The following is a 16,610-nucleotide window of genomic DNA, read 5'->3' as shown; positions in this document are numbered from 1 at the left end:
GATCCTTGGGCTTCACTGCCAAGGCTCAGACTTTTATAATCTGGCTGTCACAGCCCCCCCTCTGCCCTTCTCCTCCTTTCACCAACCCCGCTAACGATTTTAGCTGTTTACAACGGTTTATAAAATAAGATTGGGACACAGGTGGCCCTGTGGGTTAAACCACAGAGCCTAGGACTTGCCGATCAGAAGGTTGGTGGTTTGAATCCCCGCGAGGGGTGAACTCCCGTTGCTCGGTCTCTTCTCCTGCCCACCTAGCAGTTCGAAAGCACAAAGTGCAAGTAGATAAATAGGTACCACTCCGGCGGGAAGGTAAATGGCGTTTCCGTGCACTGCTCTGGTTCGCCTGAAGCGGCTTTGTCATGCTGGCCACATGACCCGGAAGCTGTACGAGGGCTCCCTCGGCCAGTAAAGCGAGATGAGTGCTGCAACCCCAGAGTCGGTCATGACTGGACCTAACGGTCAGGGGTCCCTTTACCTTTACCTATAAAATAAGATTATAAATTTTCCCCATTCCTTATTGCAATTTTGGTCTTCCTGATTTCTGATTCTTCCGGTCATTTTTGCCATTTCGTCATAGTCAGTGGCGTAGCGTGGGTTGTCAGCACCCCGGGCAAGGCAAGTAATTTGCGCCCCCTAACCCATGGATTTGCGCCCCCTAACCCGTGGATTTGTGCCCCCTAACCTGTGGATTTGCCCTAACCGCAGATGTTGCGCCCGGTGCGGCCGGCCCCCCCTGCACCCCCCACGCTACGCCACTGGTCATAGTCCATCAACTTAGACCTGCCATTCTTCTCTGGTAGGAACTTTATCTTCTAATCCACATTTCCAGTACATCCCTCACACAAAATACTGAGAACCTGGAAGCGGGACCTAGTTTAGCCAAGTCTCACACCAAAACCACCTCGAACGTGGTTGAAATGAAGGTTTTCACTCGGTTGGAGTCAGGCTGCACAACCAATTCTTTAATTTGCAGGCGGTGTTTCAATCTACTGGGTGCACAAAACCTCACTTCCCTCCTTTATTTCAGAAATATTATTTAATATAAATTTAAAAGAGGGAAGAGCCTTTTCTGCTGCCGCACCTGAAGTTCAATATGTTGCCCCTGCACATGGAGGCTTTAATAATAATAATAATAATAATAATAATAATAATAATAATAATTATACCCCACCCATCTGGCTGGGTTTCCCCAGCCACTCTGGGTGGCTCCCAACAAAATATTAATATTAATACTACTACTAAAGTTTTATTCTGCGCACGTATTAACTGTTTGGTGACCATAAGATGCACCTCCAACAGCCTCTTTACAGAAGTGACCAACTTTTGCAATGCTTTGGACCCCAAAATCTACCAGCCAGCGTTGTTCTGTTTCCAGGTTCTTCTTCAATTTTTCTCCCTCCCTCCCTCCCTCTGCCTGATGTACCTTTCCATCCTTTCACCTGAAAGATTTAACCAGGCTGCTGAGTGCTTCACCAACTCCCCTTTTGAAGGAAAACCGATGAAACAGAGGCGCGATCAAACAAGAGCCACCCATCTTAATCTCGGGGCCGTGGGTTCGAATCCCGCATTGGGCAACAGATTGCTGCATTGCAGGGGGTTGGACTAGATGACCCGCGGGGTCCCTTCCAACTCTACGGCATAGCTGTCAACTTTTCCCTTTTCTTGCGAGGAATCCTATTCGGAATAAGGGAATTTCCCTTTAAAAAAGGGAAACGTTGACAGCTATGCTCTACGATTCTATGGGCGGGAAACAGCGCCAAACCGGGATGGAGTGATGGACTCCAACTCCCATCATTCCTCATTGGCGGCCGTGCTGGCAGGGGCTGATGGGAGTTGGAGTCCTGTCGCAGGATCCCCCACCCTGGTGCAAAAGGAGCCTAAGATCCCATTGGTGGGGGCAAGTAGGGGGGTGGGAGGGCCAGCAGCAACCCCGCATCTCCCTGTCCTGCCTTGCAGTGCCCCCCCCGCACCCTCCTCCCTCCCTGCCACCCCAGGGCTCCCCTTCAGCCCCCCATCTCCCCATGCACAGAGCTATGGGGGGGGGGACATACGACTGACCAGATCCTGGGGGGGTCTCCGATGCAGCGCTTGAGAGAGGCTGGGCTGGAGCTGGAGGAGGGAGCTGTTTGCACAGGCTTGCATTTGCTCGGAGGACCCCCGCCCCACTCTCCTCCTCCTTTTGCACCCCCACCCCCCCAATTCACATCCTCTCTAGGACCCGGAGTCAGTTCACTTTAACCCTTTGAAGGCAGGATCGCTTTCCTCGCTCTGCGCCTCTCTGAGCCAAGGAGGGGAAATCAGTTCTAATTGCGCAGCTCTGGTCTGATTGATTGATTGATTGATTGATTGATTGACTGATGCTTATTCAAATATGTACCAAAAAAGGGAAAACGAGCGAGGTCCCAACCAAATAAGAGTGGCAAGTTAAGTTGCCAGAATATGCGCAGCTTGCAGACTTAACATATAGAATAAGAGAACAAGAAGAACATACGCTTAGAGAAGATTGGAAAACGTTTATTGAATATATGGGGAATAACTGCGTACAGCTGAAAACGCTGGCAGGGTTAAGATAAATTCAACGGTGTAAAGAAGTATTGGTGGATGCAATAATGGAATACTGAATGGTATCGTTTCTGCAAAACATGCAAGGATTTATGATATGTAAAATGAACCATGGAAAGAGAAAAAAGGGAAGTCCTGATATCTTAAGGATGTAATAATGAGTATTTTAAATTGTAAAACAGAAAATTTAATAAAAATTATGTACAAAGATGTACAAAAATGCATACCTATTTTAAAGCATCTTATATACTGAAATGAAACAACTGCCTGGTCGAAAAGAGAATGAAGGTCTAAAAGTCAGAAGGAAGACATGGAAAGGAGAACACTAAGAAAAAGAGAAAGCGAGAGAAAAAGAAAAGAAAGGAAAAACAAAACAAATAAATACAAGGACTTCCAGTTCTCTGTCCTGCAGCTACATGTGGTATTCATGCCTTAAGATCCAACCATTCTGTCATCTATAAACCAGTATTTTTTCAACCTTCAAATCCTGATATTACAAGATTGTTTTCCCTTTCATGCCAAAAGCCCATAAGAAATTCCCAAGTCCTTATTTGCTCAGTAATGATTTTTTCTCTAATTAAATGTGCGAACGTCAGCATCTCAGCCAAATCCACTAGTTTTATTGGCCATTCTTCTGTAGTGCATAGGGCTGTAGACTTTCCACCTTTGTTCCTGTAGTAATCTTGCCGCCGTAATAATATAGGATTATTATACGCACAGCTCTGGCCTATAATGCATCGTCTCCCACACACTCCTAAAGGTTAAAATGATTGTGTGTGTGTATATATATATACATATATATATATATAAAATAGAATTTATTATTTGTACCCCGCCCATCTGGCTGGGCCTCCCCAGCCACTTTGGGCAGCTTCCAACAAAGACCAAAAATATACTAAAATGTCACACATTTAAAACTTCCCTGATGTCTTCTGAATGTCAGGTACTTGTTTATCTCTTTGACATCTGATGGGAGGGCGTTCCACAGGGCGGGAGCCCCTACCGAGAAGGCCCTTTGCCTGGTTCCCTGTAACCTCACTTCTCGCAATGAGGGAACCACCAGAAGGCCCTCGGAGCTGGACCTCAGTGTCTGGGCTTAAGGATGTGGATGGAGACACTCCTTCAGGTACACAGGACCGAAGCCGTTTAGGGCTTTAAAAGTCAGCACCAACACTTTGAATTGTGCTCGGAAACACACTGGGAGCCAATGCAGGTCTTTCAGGACCGGTGTCATATGGTCTCGGCGGCCACTCCCAGTCACCAGTCTATCTGCCGCATTCTGGATTAGTTGTAGTTTCCGGGTCACCTTCAAAGGTAGCCCCACGTAGAGCATATTGCAGTAGTCCAAGCAAGAGATAACCAGAGCATGCACCACTCTGGCAAGACGGTCCATGGGCAGGTAGGGTCTCATCCTGCATACCAGATGGAGCTGGTAGACAGCTGCCCTGGACACAGAATTGACCTGCGCCTCCATGGACAGCTGTGAGTCCAAAATGACTCCCAGGCTGCGCACCTGGCCCTTTAGGGGCACAGTTACCCCATTCAGGACCAGGGAGTCCTCCACACCTGCCCGCCTCCTGTCCCCCAAAAACAGTACTTCTGTCTTGTCAGGATTCAACCTCAATCTGTTAGCCGCCCTCCATCCTCCAATTGCTGTATAGGACAAGCTTCAAGAGCAGGGGATTGGAAACTCAGTTCCAATGGTTTTCCAGCCCTGCTTCTCGCCTGCTCCTGCATTTATTTCTGACACAGACTCTCCCTGCTCACTACGCCCTGTTACCTCTTCAGCTTCCCAGTCTCCTCCTTCCCCCCTCTTCTCCCTCTGCCCGCTCATTGTTTTCTCACTTCGATTCCCTGGGCATAGACCATTCTTCTATTTCGGGTTCCCCAACCATTGCATGACACCTGCCTTCTGCCCTACCAACCCCAATGGGTTGACCACTGACCACCGAGGTAGAAATTATGCAAAACCCACTCTCAGGAAGGTCAGCTTCAGGTGTGCAAAGCTACAGACTGACGCCAAACTAGTAGACCAGTTTTACAACAAGGCTGTATATTGTCTCCCTGCCTATTTAACTTATATGCAGAATTCATCATGTGAAAGGCTGGGCTGGATGAACCCCTAGCCGGAATTAAGATTGCCAGAAGAAATATCAACAACCTCAGAAATGCAGATGACACAACCTTGATGGCAGAAAGTGAGGAGGAATTAAAGAACTTTTTAATGAGGGTGAAAGAGGAGAGTGCAAAATATGGTCTGAAGCTCAACATCAAAAAAACAAAGATCATGACCACTGGTCCCATCACCTCCTGGCAAATAGAAGGGGACGAAATGGAGGCAGTGAGAGATTTTACTTTCTTGGGCTCCATGATCACTGCAGATGGGGACAGCAGCCACAAAATTAAAAGATGCCTGCTTCTTGGGAGAGAAGCAATGACAAACCTAGACAGCGTCTTAAAAAGCAGAGACATCACCTTGCCAACAAAGGTCCGTATAGTTAAAGAATTTTTAATTTACTGGTTTCCCCAGTAGTGATGTATGGAAGAGAGAGCTGGACCATAAAGAAGGCTGATTGCCAAAGAATGGATGCTTTTGAATTCTGGTGCTGGAGGAGACTCTTGAGAGTCCCATGGACTGCAAGAAGATCAAACGTATCCATTCTGAAGGAAATCAGCCCTGAGTGGTCACTGGAAGGACAGATCCTGAAGCTGAGGCTCCTATACTTTGGCTACCTCATGAGAAGAGAAGACTCCCTGGAAAAGACCCTGATGCTGGGAAAGATGGAGGGCACAAGGAGAAGTGGACGACGGAGGACGAGATGGTTGGACAGTGTTCTCGAAGCTACCAGCCTGAGTTTGACCAAACTGCGGGAGGCGGTGGAAGACAGGAGTGCCTGGCATGCTCTGGTCCAGGGGGTCACGAAGAGTCGGACACGACTGACTAAACAACAACAAAAGCTGCATGCTAGAGCGAAAAACAACGATCAGATAAGATGCAAAGGAGGCCTCTGCACACAGCAAAAAACTTGAATTGAATATGTGTTTTTGAGGACTGTGGTTGGAGGAAGAGGTGGCAGAAGGTGGTCAGCTAGTGGAAGGAATGAAAATGTCGCTTTTTCATAAAACCACAAAACGTCAAAAGGCCTCAAACAGTTGCAGCATCTAAGCAGAAGGTTGCAACAGCGAAGAAACAGCAGACTCGCCTAGAGGTTTATTTTGAAGAGAGCACAGGAACATGCCTTCTGGTGGTTCCCTCACTGCAAGAAGCCAAGTTACAGGGAACCAGGCAGAGGGCCTTCTCAGTAGTGGTGCCTGCCCTGTGGAATGCCCTCCCACCAGATGTCAAAGAAATAAACAACTATCTTGACTTTTAGAAGACATCTGAAGGCAGCCCTGTTTAGGGAAGTTTCTAATGTTTGATGTTTTATTGTAGTTTTTTATATATAAAAAAAATTCTGTTGGAAGCCACCCAGAGTGGCTGGGGAGGGCCAGCCAGATGGGCGAGGTATAAGTAATAAATTATTATTGTTATTATTATTATTGTTATTAATATTATTATTAAGAATCATAGTTTTGCAGAGTTGGGTCATCTAGCCCAACCCAACAGATGAAACTGTTTCTTCCTCCTTTTTTAAAGGTTTGCATTTTTTGGATGGCTTTGTTTGTTGTATCACTTCTAAATAATAATAATAATAATAATAATAATAATAATAATAATAATAATAATTGCCACCCATCTGACTAGGTTGCCGCAGCCACTTTTGGCAGCTCACAACAAAAAATAAAAGCACAATACAACAATCTTGTGTTTCTCTGTTTTATTGATCTGTTGCGCCCCCCCCCCCCACATGCTGGCTGTTTGCTGTAATAAACATTGGTTGGTTGGTTGGTATTGCGAAGGCTAGCACTTCATTGCTGGGAAGTGACCTATGTATGGAAAGAGAGAGAGATGATGCGCCTCTCCCTGGCCTCCCAGGGGTTAAAACCAAGTGAATCTGAATCCTAGACAGGACAGGGATTTGAGGCGGGAGGACCGGAAGTGGCGGAGGCGGAGTCCTTCCTCAGTTGTTCTCCAGCCTAGGTCGAGTCAGAGGTAGATTGGACTACAACTCCCATCATCCTCAGCCCGCTGAGCCAGTTGCCGGGCATGATGGGAGTTGTAGTCTCCCAGCCTCTCCGGAGCCGATGCCTCCCCCTCCTCCTCCTCCTCCCCAAAGTCTTTATTCCCCTGCCTGGCGTAGGAGAAAAGCGACCTTCTGCCTCTCCCCGGAGCGCTGCATCGGCGGCCCCCGCCTGGAGCTGGTGAGCCCCCGCGCCTCTTGCGTGCCTCTGCAGGAAGGGGAGCCCCGGGGTGCAAAGCTGGCCTTCAGGGCCAGGGCGCCTCTGGCTGGGGAAGATGCCCAGATCCCTGCACCAGCCGCAGGCTGGAGGGGAAAAGCCACCATAGCGGGTGCAGGATCCTATATCTGCCCCTTCCCTCATTGCACCCCATGGGGAAATGGAAGGCAACCCTGTTTCGGAAAGCTTTTAATTATCTATGTGTCTTTCTTTCTTTCCCTCTATATTTTCTTTGGAAGCCACCCAGATCAGCTGGGGGCAACTCAAGTCAGTTGGGCGGGTATCAGAAATAAATAAATAAATAAATAAATAAATAATAGATAGATAGATAGATAGATAGATAGATAGATGATAGATAGATAGATAGATGATAGATAGATAGATAGATAGATAGATAGATAGATAGATAGACTGAGCTCAACCAGGACACACACAGCATCCACATAACCACCCAAGAGGAAAATTTTATCCTCCTTGGGCATCTTTGTTAGGATGGCATCCAGCTGAGAATAATTTTTTCGTGGGAGCCGGTTGAAGTTGAATCCTACCATTAAGAACCACTAAGTCTCTTTATCATGAGTCTCTTTATCATGAAGAAAGAATGGGCCATGATAAAGAGACTTAGTGGTTCTTAATGGTAGGTGATGTTGCTGTGTTATATTATCTATGTACATCGATTTATTTCTTGGAGTTAAGAATAGGACTGGGATAAATTGTGCTCGCTGAGCCCGTATTTTATACAGTCTGTATATGATGTTTGTTTGATAATGTGCGGTGTGCTATGCCTAATAAAGGATTTTGAAAGAAGTTGAATCCTTCGAAGACAGAGGTCCTTTGGCTGGGTCAGGAGGATATGGGATTGGAGGGGCAACTCCCATCTCTTGCGGGGGTGCAATTAGTGCCAGCATCGTCCGTTAAGAGTTTGGGTGTAATCTTCGACACCTCCCTTCCCATGGGGGCACAGATTGCCGCTACAACAAAGGCGGCATTTTTCATCTCCGCCAAGCTAAGCAGTTGGCCCCTTACCTCTCTCGCCCTGACCTAGCCACTGTGATCCACGCGACGGTCACCTCCAGGCTTGATTCTTGTAACTCGCTCTACGTGGGGCTGCCCTTGAGACTGACCCAGAAACTCCAGCGGGTGCAGGATGCCGCAGCGAGACTCCTTATGGTGTCCTCGCTGCGAGATCACATTCACCCGGTGCTATACCAGCTGCACTGGCTCCTGGTGGAGTACAGGAGCACGTTTAAGGTGCTGGTTTTAACCTTTAAAGCCCTATACGGCCTAGGACCCTCGTACCTACGGGACCGCCTCTCCTGGTATGTCCCACAGAGGAACTTACGATCTTCAAACAAAAACATCTTGGAGGTCCCAGGCCACAGGAAGGTTAAGGCTGGCCTCAACCAGAGCCAGGGCTTTTTCGGCTGTGGCTCCGATCTGGTGGAATGCTCTGCCACAAGAGACTAGGGCCCTGCGGGACTTGACATCTTTCCGCAGGGCCTGCAAGACAGAGCTGTTCCACCAAGTCTTTGGCCCAGGCACAGCCTGACTCCCTCCTTTGGCAATCTTCACAGAACTCTAGCCCAATGGTTGCCATCAATTTTGATTTGAATTAATTTTATAATGAAATGATTTTAGAATGTTGTATTATTTTATTGTTGTTAGCCGCCCTGGGCCCAGCTTCGGCTGTGGAGAGCGGGATATAAATAAAAAATTATTATTATTATTATTATGGGCATCCTACGCCCATGTTGTCTAGTCTTGGGTGCATAGGGAGGAATGGGAGGGGAAACGCCACAAAGAATCGAAACAAGGAAGAAAAGGAGTGGCGCTGGTGCTTACTGATGCAAGGCTAGTCTTAAGTCCATCTACCAGGAGATTGGGGAAGAGGGGAAAACCTCCCATTGCAGCATTTCCTTGCCTATCTGCAGCATAGCAGGGTTATTTTAAGGGGGGGAAGGTTAACCTACTTACAGGCTGTGACCTCCGCCCCCCAAAAAAAGAAGAAAAAGAAAAATCATTCCTGCGCTGCAACTGATTCCTGCACTATGCCATCAGACAGCTAGATATCTCACCTTTGCTCCAAGGAGCTACAAGGTGCAGTAGATGGTTCTTCCCCTCCTGATTTAATCCCCACAACAGCCCCGTTAGGCTGAGAAGCAGCTGCTGGCCCAAGGTTGCACCCAGTGAGTGAATGAGTGGTAAAGGAATTGTGTGGGATAAATAGCATGTGGGAGGCGGGGCCTGGTTCCTGCCCCACCCACATTGGGCTCTGGCACCTCCCACCACGTGTTCCAGCCCCTCCCACTTCCGGCATGCGTTCCCCCAGCAGCTTCTCCCCGCATTTGCTAACGGGACAATGTCACACTTGGCAGGATTTGGTGGTCTGATCCAATTGCTCCCTTCTCTGCCTCTAGACGGAAATCGGTAGGAGGTTTTCCTGATGGATGAGCAAAACCCAGCTGGCCTTGAAGGAGGAAGAGACCCCGAGCCTGGGAGCAGTGGGGAATTCTGGAAAAGAACTGTGGAGAACATCCTGGGAGAGGAAGAGACCCTCAGCTTAGATGTCCAGCGCTGGCATTTCAGGCAGTTCCGCTACCAGGAAGCTGAGGAGCCTCAAGAGGTTTGCAGCCGGCTCCACCATCTTTGTCGTCAGTGGCTGAAGCCAGAGAGACACACCAAGGCTCAGATCCTGGACCTGGTGGTCCTGGAGCAGTTCTTGGCTGTCCTCCCTCTGGAGATGGAGAACTGGGTGAGGGAATGTGGAGCAGAGACCAGTTCCCAGGCAGTAGCCCTGGTCAAAGGTTTCCTCCTGAGCCGGGCAGAGGACAGGAAGCAGGAGCAGCAGCAGGTGAGAACATTCTTATTCTTATTCTTATATATTGTTCTTCATCTATAGATCTCAGCGCGGTTCACAACATAAAATGACGATAGAAGAAACACAGTGTTTTTTTAGCCCCAAAATGGAAAACGGGTGAGGTCCCAACTAAAGAATGGCAACTTAAATCGATGGAATATGCGCAGCTTGCATATTTAACATATAGAATAAGAGAACAAGAAGAACATACATTTAGAGAAGATTGGGAAATGTTTATTGAATATATGGGGGGAACTGTGTACACTTGAAAACGTTGGTAGCATTAAGATAAATTCAACAGTATTGATGGATGTAGTACAGTGGTGCCTCGCAAGATGAAATTAATTCGTTCCGCAAGTTTTTTCTTCTTGCGAGTTTTTCGTCTTGCGAAGCACGGTTTCCCATAGGAATGCATTGAAAATCAATTAATGCGTTCCTAGGGAAACCGCTTGCCAGGCTGGCGGTGCGGAGAAGGGCTTTTCTCCCCACCGCAAGCCTTCATGACAGGTACGGGAACAGAGGGGAAGGCGCGCAGAGCTTTCCCTCTGTTCCCAGGGCTTGCGTGGGAGGAGGGTTTTTCCTCCCCACCGCCAACATTCAGAACAGCATTCTGAATGTTGGCGGTGGGAAGGAAAACCCTCCTCCCACCCCAAGTCTTCAGGAAAGCCATCCGATGCCGGGCGGCGGGAGAACGCGTTCCCGCCCCCCCGCCCGGCATCGGAGCTTCGTTCCGATGGCGGGCGGCGGGAGAAGGCGTCCCCGCCCCCCCGGCATCGGAGCTTCGTTCCGAGGGCGGGCGGCGGGAGAAGGCGTCCCCGCCCCCCCGCCCGGCATCGGAGCTTCGTTCCGATGGCGGGCGGCGGGAGAAGGCGTTCCCGCCCCGCCGCCCGGCTTTGGAGCTTCGTTCCGATGGCGGGCGGCGGGAGGAGGTCCGAGGACAGTGGGGAAGACATGCTGCGCTTCCCCGCTGTCCCGGAGATTTCCCTATGGGCTTTCGTCTTGCGAAGCAAGCCCATAGGGAAATTTGTTTTGCGAAGCGCCTCCAAAACGGAAAACCCTTTCGTCTAGCGGGTTTTCCATCTTGCGAGGCGTTCGTCTTGCGGGGCACCACTGTAATGGAATGGTTTAGTTTATGTATAATATGTAGGGATTTATGATACGCAAAATGAACCATGGAAGAGAAGAAGGGAAGTCATTGATATTTTAAGGTTGTCTAAATGAACGTTCTAAAACGTAAAACAGAAATTGTTAATGAAACTTATACTGACAGTATAAGAAACACAAAATACATAGAATTAGAACCAAAACAAACCAAAGGCAGTGAAGGTGAAGGAGGATTTCCTAAAACTATCTAAGAGGCGAAAAGAGATGACCTGATAGAAGTTTATAAAATGAGGCAGAGTACGAGAACGCGAATAGATAGTTCCCCTGCCCCCATCCCTCTCTCATAACATGGTAACTTTGAGATATCCAAGCTGAATTCAGGACAGAAAGTAATTCTTCATGCAGCACATACTTTAAACTATGGAACTCCTTTAAAAAATAAATAAATTACCATATTTTTCGCTCTATAAGACGCACCAGACCACAAGACGCACCTAGTTTTTGGAGGAGGAAAACAAGAAAAAAAATATTCTGAATCTCAGAAGCCAGAACAGCAAGAGGGATCGCTGAGCAGTGAAAGCAGCAATCCCTCTTGCTGTTCTGGCTTCTGGGATAGCTGCGCAGCCTGCATTCGCTCCATAGAACGCACACACATTTCCCCTTACTTTTTAGGAGGGAAAAAGTGAGTCTTATAGAGCAAAAAATACGGTATTTATTCATTTTTTTGATACAAACAACAACCGCAAAAGACAATACAACAAAAACCATAATAACAATAACACAATTTGACAATTCAGATTTAAATACACTGATATACCTAGGTATGTCAGTGTAAACTATGGAACTCCTTGCCACTGGAGGCAGTGATGGCCGCCATCTTGGATGGCTTCAAAAGAGAACTGGGCAAGTTCATGAAGGAAAGGCCTATTCACAGCTACTAGCCAGGATGGCTATGCTGTGGCTCCATGGCTTGTTGTTGTTGTTTAGTCGTTTAGTCGTGTCCGACTCTTCATGACCCCCTGGACCAGAGCACGCCAGGCATTCCTGTCTTCCACTGCCTCCCACAGTTTGGTCAGACTCATGTTTGTAGCTTCGAGAACACTGTCCAACCATCTCATCCTCTGTCGTCCCCTTCTCCTTGTGCCCTCCATCTTTCCCAACATCAGGATCTTTTCCAGGGAATCTTCTCTTCTCATGAGGTATCCAAAGTATTGGAGCCTCAGCTTCAGGATCTGTCCTTCCAGTGACCACTCAGGGCTGATTTCCTTCAGAATGGATACGTTTGATCTTCTTGCAGTCCATGGGACTCTCAAGAGTCTCCTCTAGCACCATAATTCAAAAAGCTCCATGGAAGGAGGCAGTAACTCTTCTGAATGCCAGTCGCTGGAATCCGCACACAAGAGCTTGAATCCTGCATTCGGGTTTCCCACGGGCACCTGGTCGGCCGCTGTGAGAACAGGACACTGGACTAGATGGGCCCTTAGCTTATGTTCCTAGAGGCTTCTAGTTAGCCAACCTGGACAACCGAATGCTGGAACTGGATAGGCTATTTTGGTCTACTTCTTCTGACGCATCTTTGCCTCTGCCATCCTTTCCCTAATGCTTTCCACTCCCACCTCTTCTCCAGGAGAAAAGCCTGCTTGCAGAAGCGAGGGCCAGATTTTCTGACTCGGAGGAAGCTCTTTCGGGGACGAGGCAGAGCCCCCCACAACGTGGGATCGCTCCAGAGCGTGACAGAGGGGCCACCTTGCTTGGTAAGGATCTCTGCATGGGTGGGGAAACTGTGGCCTCCCAAATGTCGCTGGACCCCACCTCCCATCAGCCTCTGACTGACAGGTGTCAGGGACTGGGCAGAGGAGGAGAGTTCAGAATCACAAGAGGGATTTGAGGGAGGTCACAGCTCAGAGGAAGCGGAGAAGAAGAAGCACCTCGGGGAGGGGGCGACTGCTGACAGACTCAGTGTCTTTAGAAAGCATTCCAGACCCCCCTCTCTCAGAACCCGGAGAGCAATGGACTATGCAGAACTAGATAAATTAACAGGAAGGATTCGAAACCTGCGGGATCAGAGATTCTTAGAAGACTGGAGTAAATATATGAACTACAGTGGTACCTCTGGATGCGAACGGGATCCGTTCCGGAGCCCCGTTCACATCCTGAAGCGAACACAACTTGCGTCTGTGCGTGCGTGGGTCACTATTTGCCGCTTCCACGCATGCGCGTGATGTCATTTTGACTGCGCATGTGCGAGCGGTGAAACCCGGAAGTAACACACTCCGTTACTTCCTGGTCGCCTCGGAGTGCAACCCGAAAATACTCATCCTGAAGCTTCTTCAACCCAAGGTATGACTGCACAGTGGTACCTCGGGTTACATATGCTTCAGGTTACATACGCTTCAGGTTACAGACTCCGCTAACCCAGAAATATTACCTCGGGTTAAGAACTTTCCTTCAGGATGAGAACAGAAATTGTGTGGTAGGGACGCAGCAATAGTGGGAGGCCCCATTAACTAAAGTGGTGCTTCAGGTTAAGAAGACTTTCAGGTTAAGAACGGACCTCCGGAACGAATTAAGTACGTAACCAGAGGTACCGCTGTATCTGAAAAGTAATTGTGACAGACTACGCTAGTAGGACTGCAAGAAGTTTTGTAAGGTGGATTATTTGAAATATTGCAAGAAAGGCTATGAAAAGAATTATTAGTTAAGGACAATTAAATGTAATAGGGAATTAAGAAATGCAGAATAAGTGATAAAAAACGGAAAATCATCAAAGGTGTTGACGGAAGTCAAAAATATTGTATAAGATGGGAAGATATGTTGTATGACTCTTGGAACAGATATGTTAAAAAATCAATAAAAATGTATATATATATAAAAAAAGAAAGTAGGAGAGCAAAGAGTTCAGAGGGCACTTTGCAGCACCTGTAGCGATAACTCATAAGGAAATGGGAGAGACAGAGAGGGTGGAGATTCACTCGGGACAACACCATTATTCCGCAAGGCTGCATTCCCAAGCCTCTCTCTGTGAACGTTGAATAAAAAGCAGATGGCAAGGACTTTTCCTCGTTTTATCCGTTCCTGGCAACCTGCCGTGGGGGTTGGTTCCTCTGCTGCCTGACGCCAGACCACTGCTGAGGGATGCTGGCAGTTGGAGTCTAAAAGCAGCAGCAGCATCTGGGCCAGAGATTCCCTATCCCTGGATTGCAATGGTAACGCTTCACCCTTGGGTATGCTCGTGTTTTTTGCTTACAGTGGTGCCTCGCAAGACGAAAATAATCCGTTCCGCGAGTCTCTTCGTCTAGCGGTTTTTTCGTCTTGCGAAGCAACCCTATTAGCGGCTTAGTGCTATTAGCGGTTTAGCGGCTATTAAAGGCTTAGCGGCTTAGCGGCTTAAAGGCTATTAGCTGCTTAGCGGCTATTAAAGGCTTAGCGGCTTAGCGGCTAAAAGGCTATTAGCTGCTTAGTGGCTATTAAAGGCTTAGCGGCTTAGCGGCTTAAAGGCTATTAGCTGCTTAGCGGCTATTAAAGGCTTAGCGGCTTAGCGGCTTAGAAAAGGGGGGGGGAGCGAAAAAAAATCGCAAGACTCGCAAGCCATTTTCGTCTTGCGAAGCAAGCCCATAGGGAAATTCGTCTTGCAAAGCAACTCAAAAACGGAAAACCCTTTCGTCTAGCGGATTTTTCGCCTTGCGAGGCATTCGTCTTGCAGGGCACCACTGTACTCTGTATCCATTGTGCTTGGATAGCTCAGTTGGTTAGAGCACGGTGCTGTCAACGCCAAGATTGCAGGTTCGAGCCCTGTACGAACTTCCTGCAACGACAGGATGTGGGGGCAAATCCGTTAAGTGGTTCATGGCACAACCTGGAGGCAAGGCAACCCGAAACAGCCTTCTCGCCCCATCAAAGTGTTGGTGCTGACCTTTAAAGCCCTAAACGGCCTCGGCCCAGTATACCTGAAGGAGCGTCTCCACCCCCATTGTTCTGCCCGGACACTAAGGTCCAGCTCTGAGGGCCTTCTGGAGGTTCCCTCACTGTGAGAGGTCAAGTTACAGGGAACCAGGCAGAGGGCCTTCTCGGTGGTGGCACCCACCCTGTGGAACGCCCTTCCAGCAGATGTCAAAGAGATAAACAACTACCTGACATTTATAAGACATCTGAGGGCAGCCCTGTTCAGGGAAGTTTTTAATGTGTGACATTTTAATGTATTTTTAATCTTTGTTGGAAGCCACCCAGAGTGGCTGGGGAAACCCAGCCAGGTGGGCGGGGGTACAAATAATAAATTATTATTAAATTATTTTTTGTCTCTTGCAGGAGATGGAATGATGCCAGCAGCATGTAGCGGGTCATCTCTCTCTGGTGGTGGAAGGGAAGGAGCTGTGATGGAAAAGGATCAGGTAAGGAGAAGGATCAGGGACACGGGTGGCACTGTGGTCTAAACCTGATTGGCTTGCCGATCAGAAGGTTGGCGGTTCGAATCCCTGTGACAGGGTGAGCTCCCATTGCTCGGTCCCTGCTCCTGCCAACCTAGCAGTTCAAAGCATGTCAAAGTGCAAGTAGATAAATAGGTACCGCTCTGGCGGGAAGGTAAACGGCGTTTCCGTGCTGGTTCTCCAGAAGCGGCTTAGTCCTGCTGGCCACATGACCCGGAAGCTGTACGCCGGCTCCCTCGGCCAATAAAGCGAGATGAGCGCCGCAACCCCAGAGTCGACTGGACCTAATGGTCAGGGGTCCCCTTACCTTTACCTTTTAAGGAGAAGGATCACTGGGGAGATGGAGAGGGGCTCACTTCTCTGGATATGTCTCATTCCCTTAGCATCTTCCCACCAGGCCTGTTATGGAGTGAGACATTCATTTGCCAGAAATCATGCAATTTCCAGAAGTTTTCTTGCTGGTTTGGTTTGGTTTGGTTTGGTTTTTTACATCTGCAAGCTCAGCACTCTGAGAGCTGTCTTTATATATGCTCAGTTTCTGGAACTGAGTAAGAGTCCATTTAGTCCGAACATAAACCTCAAACTGAAAGGATGTAGTCCTTTGAGGGTGGGGTGTGTCTTGCAGCCAACTATGGCAAGGCCTTAAAAAGACTTAGAAAGAAGTTTGCCTCTATTAGAGAAGCTGGTAAATAGTTTTTGGAATTGTTAAGCTTACAAAGGCAGTACAGTGGTGCCTCGCAAGACGAAAAGAATCTGTTCCGCGATTCTCTTCGTCTAGCGGTTTTTTGTCTTGCGAAGCAACCCCATTAGCGGCTAAGCGGATGAGCGCTATTAGCGATTTAGCGGCTTAGCGGCTATTAAAGGCTTAGCGGCTAAGCTGTTAAAAGGCTATTAACGGCTTAGCAGCTTTGTAAAAGGGGGGGGGGAAGCGGGGAAAAAATGGCGAGAAGCAAGCCCATAGGGAAATTCGTCTTGCGAAGCGCCTCCGCAACCGAAAACCCTTTCGTCTTGCGGGTTTTTCGTCTTGCGAGGCATTCGTCTTGCGGGGCACCACTGTAGTAAAAAAAAAGTTCTATCTATACCAGATTTTGTTGCTGTGATTTATTTATTTATTATTAATACCCCACCCATCTGGCTGGGATTCCCCAGCCACTCTGGGCGGCTATCAACAGAATATTAAAAACACGATAAAACATCAAACATAAAAAACTTCCCTAAACAGGGCTGCCTTCAGATGTCTTTTAAAAGTCAGATAGTTCTTTATCTCCTTGACATCTGATGGGAGGGTGTTTCACAGGGTGGGTGCCGCTACCGAGAATGCCCTC

The 16,610-nt window shown here is 48.2% G+C and overlaps 1 protein-coding gene across 1 annotated transcript in view; it reads left to right on the top strand.

Annotated features, from left to right (window-relative positions):
• The first annotated feature begins 6,658 nt into the window (after positions 1-6,658).
• Positions 6,659-16,610, top strand: part of LOC114592508 (uncharacterized) — a 41,362-nt gene continuing 31,410 nt past the window's right edge. The window contains 4 exon segments of the mRNA XM_077923427.1: positions 6,659-6,864; positions 9,318-9,751; positions 12,489-12,615; positions 15,167-15,249. Of these exon segments, the coding sequence (XP_077779553.1) occupies positions 9,344-9,751; positions 12,489-12,615; positions 15,167-15,249 (618 nt within the window). The 5' untranslated portion in view covers positions 6,659-6,864; positions 9,318-9,343.

The sequence above is a fragment of the Podarcis muralis genome, chromosome 2 (genome assembly GCF_964188315.1).
Source record: "Podarcis muralis chromosome 2, rPodMur119.hap1.1, whole genome shotgun sequence".
NCBI lineage: Eukaryota > Metazoa > Chordata > Lepidosauria > Squamata > Lacertidae > Podarcis > Podarcis muralis.
This window is presented reverse-complemented; position numbering and strand designations above follow the sequence as displayed.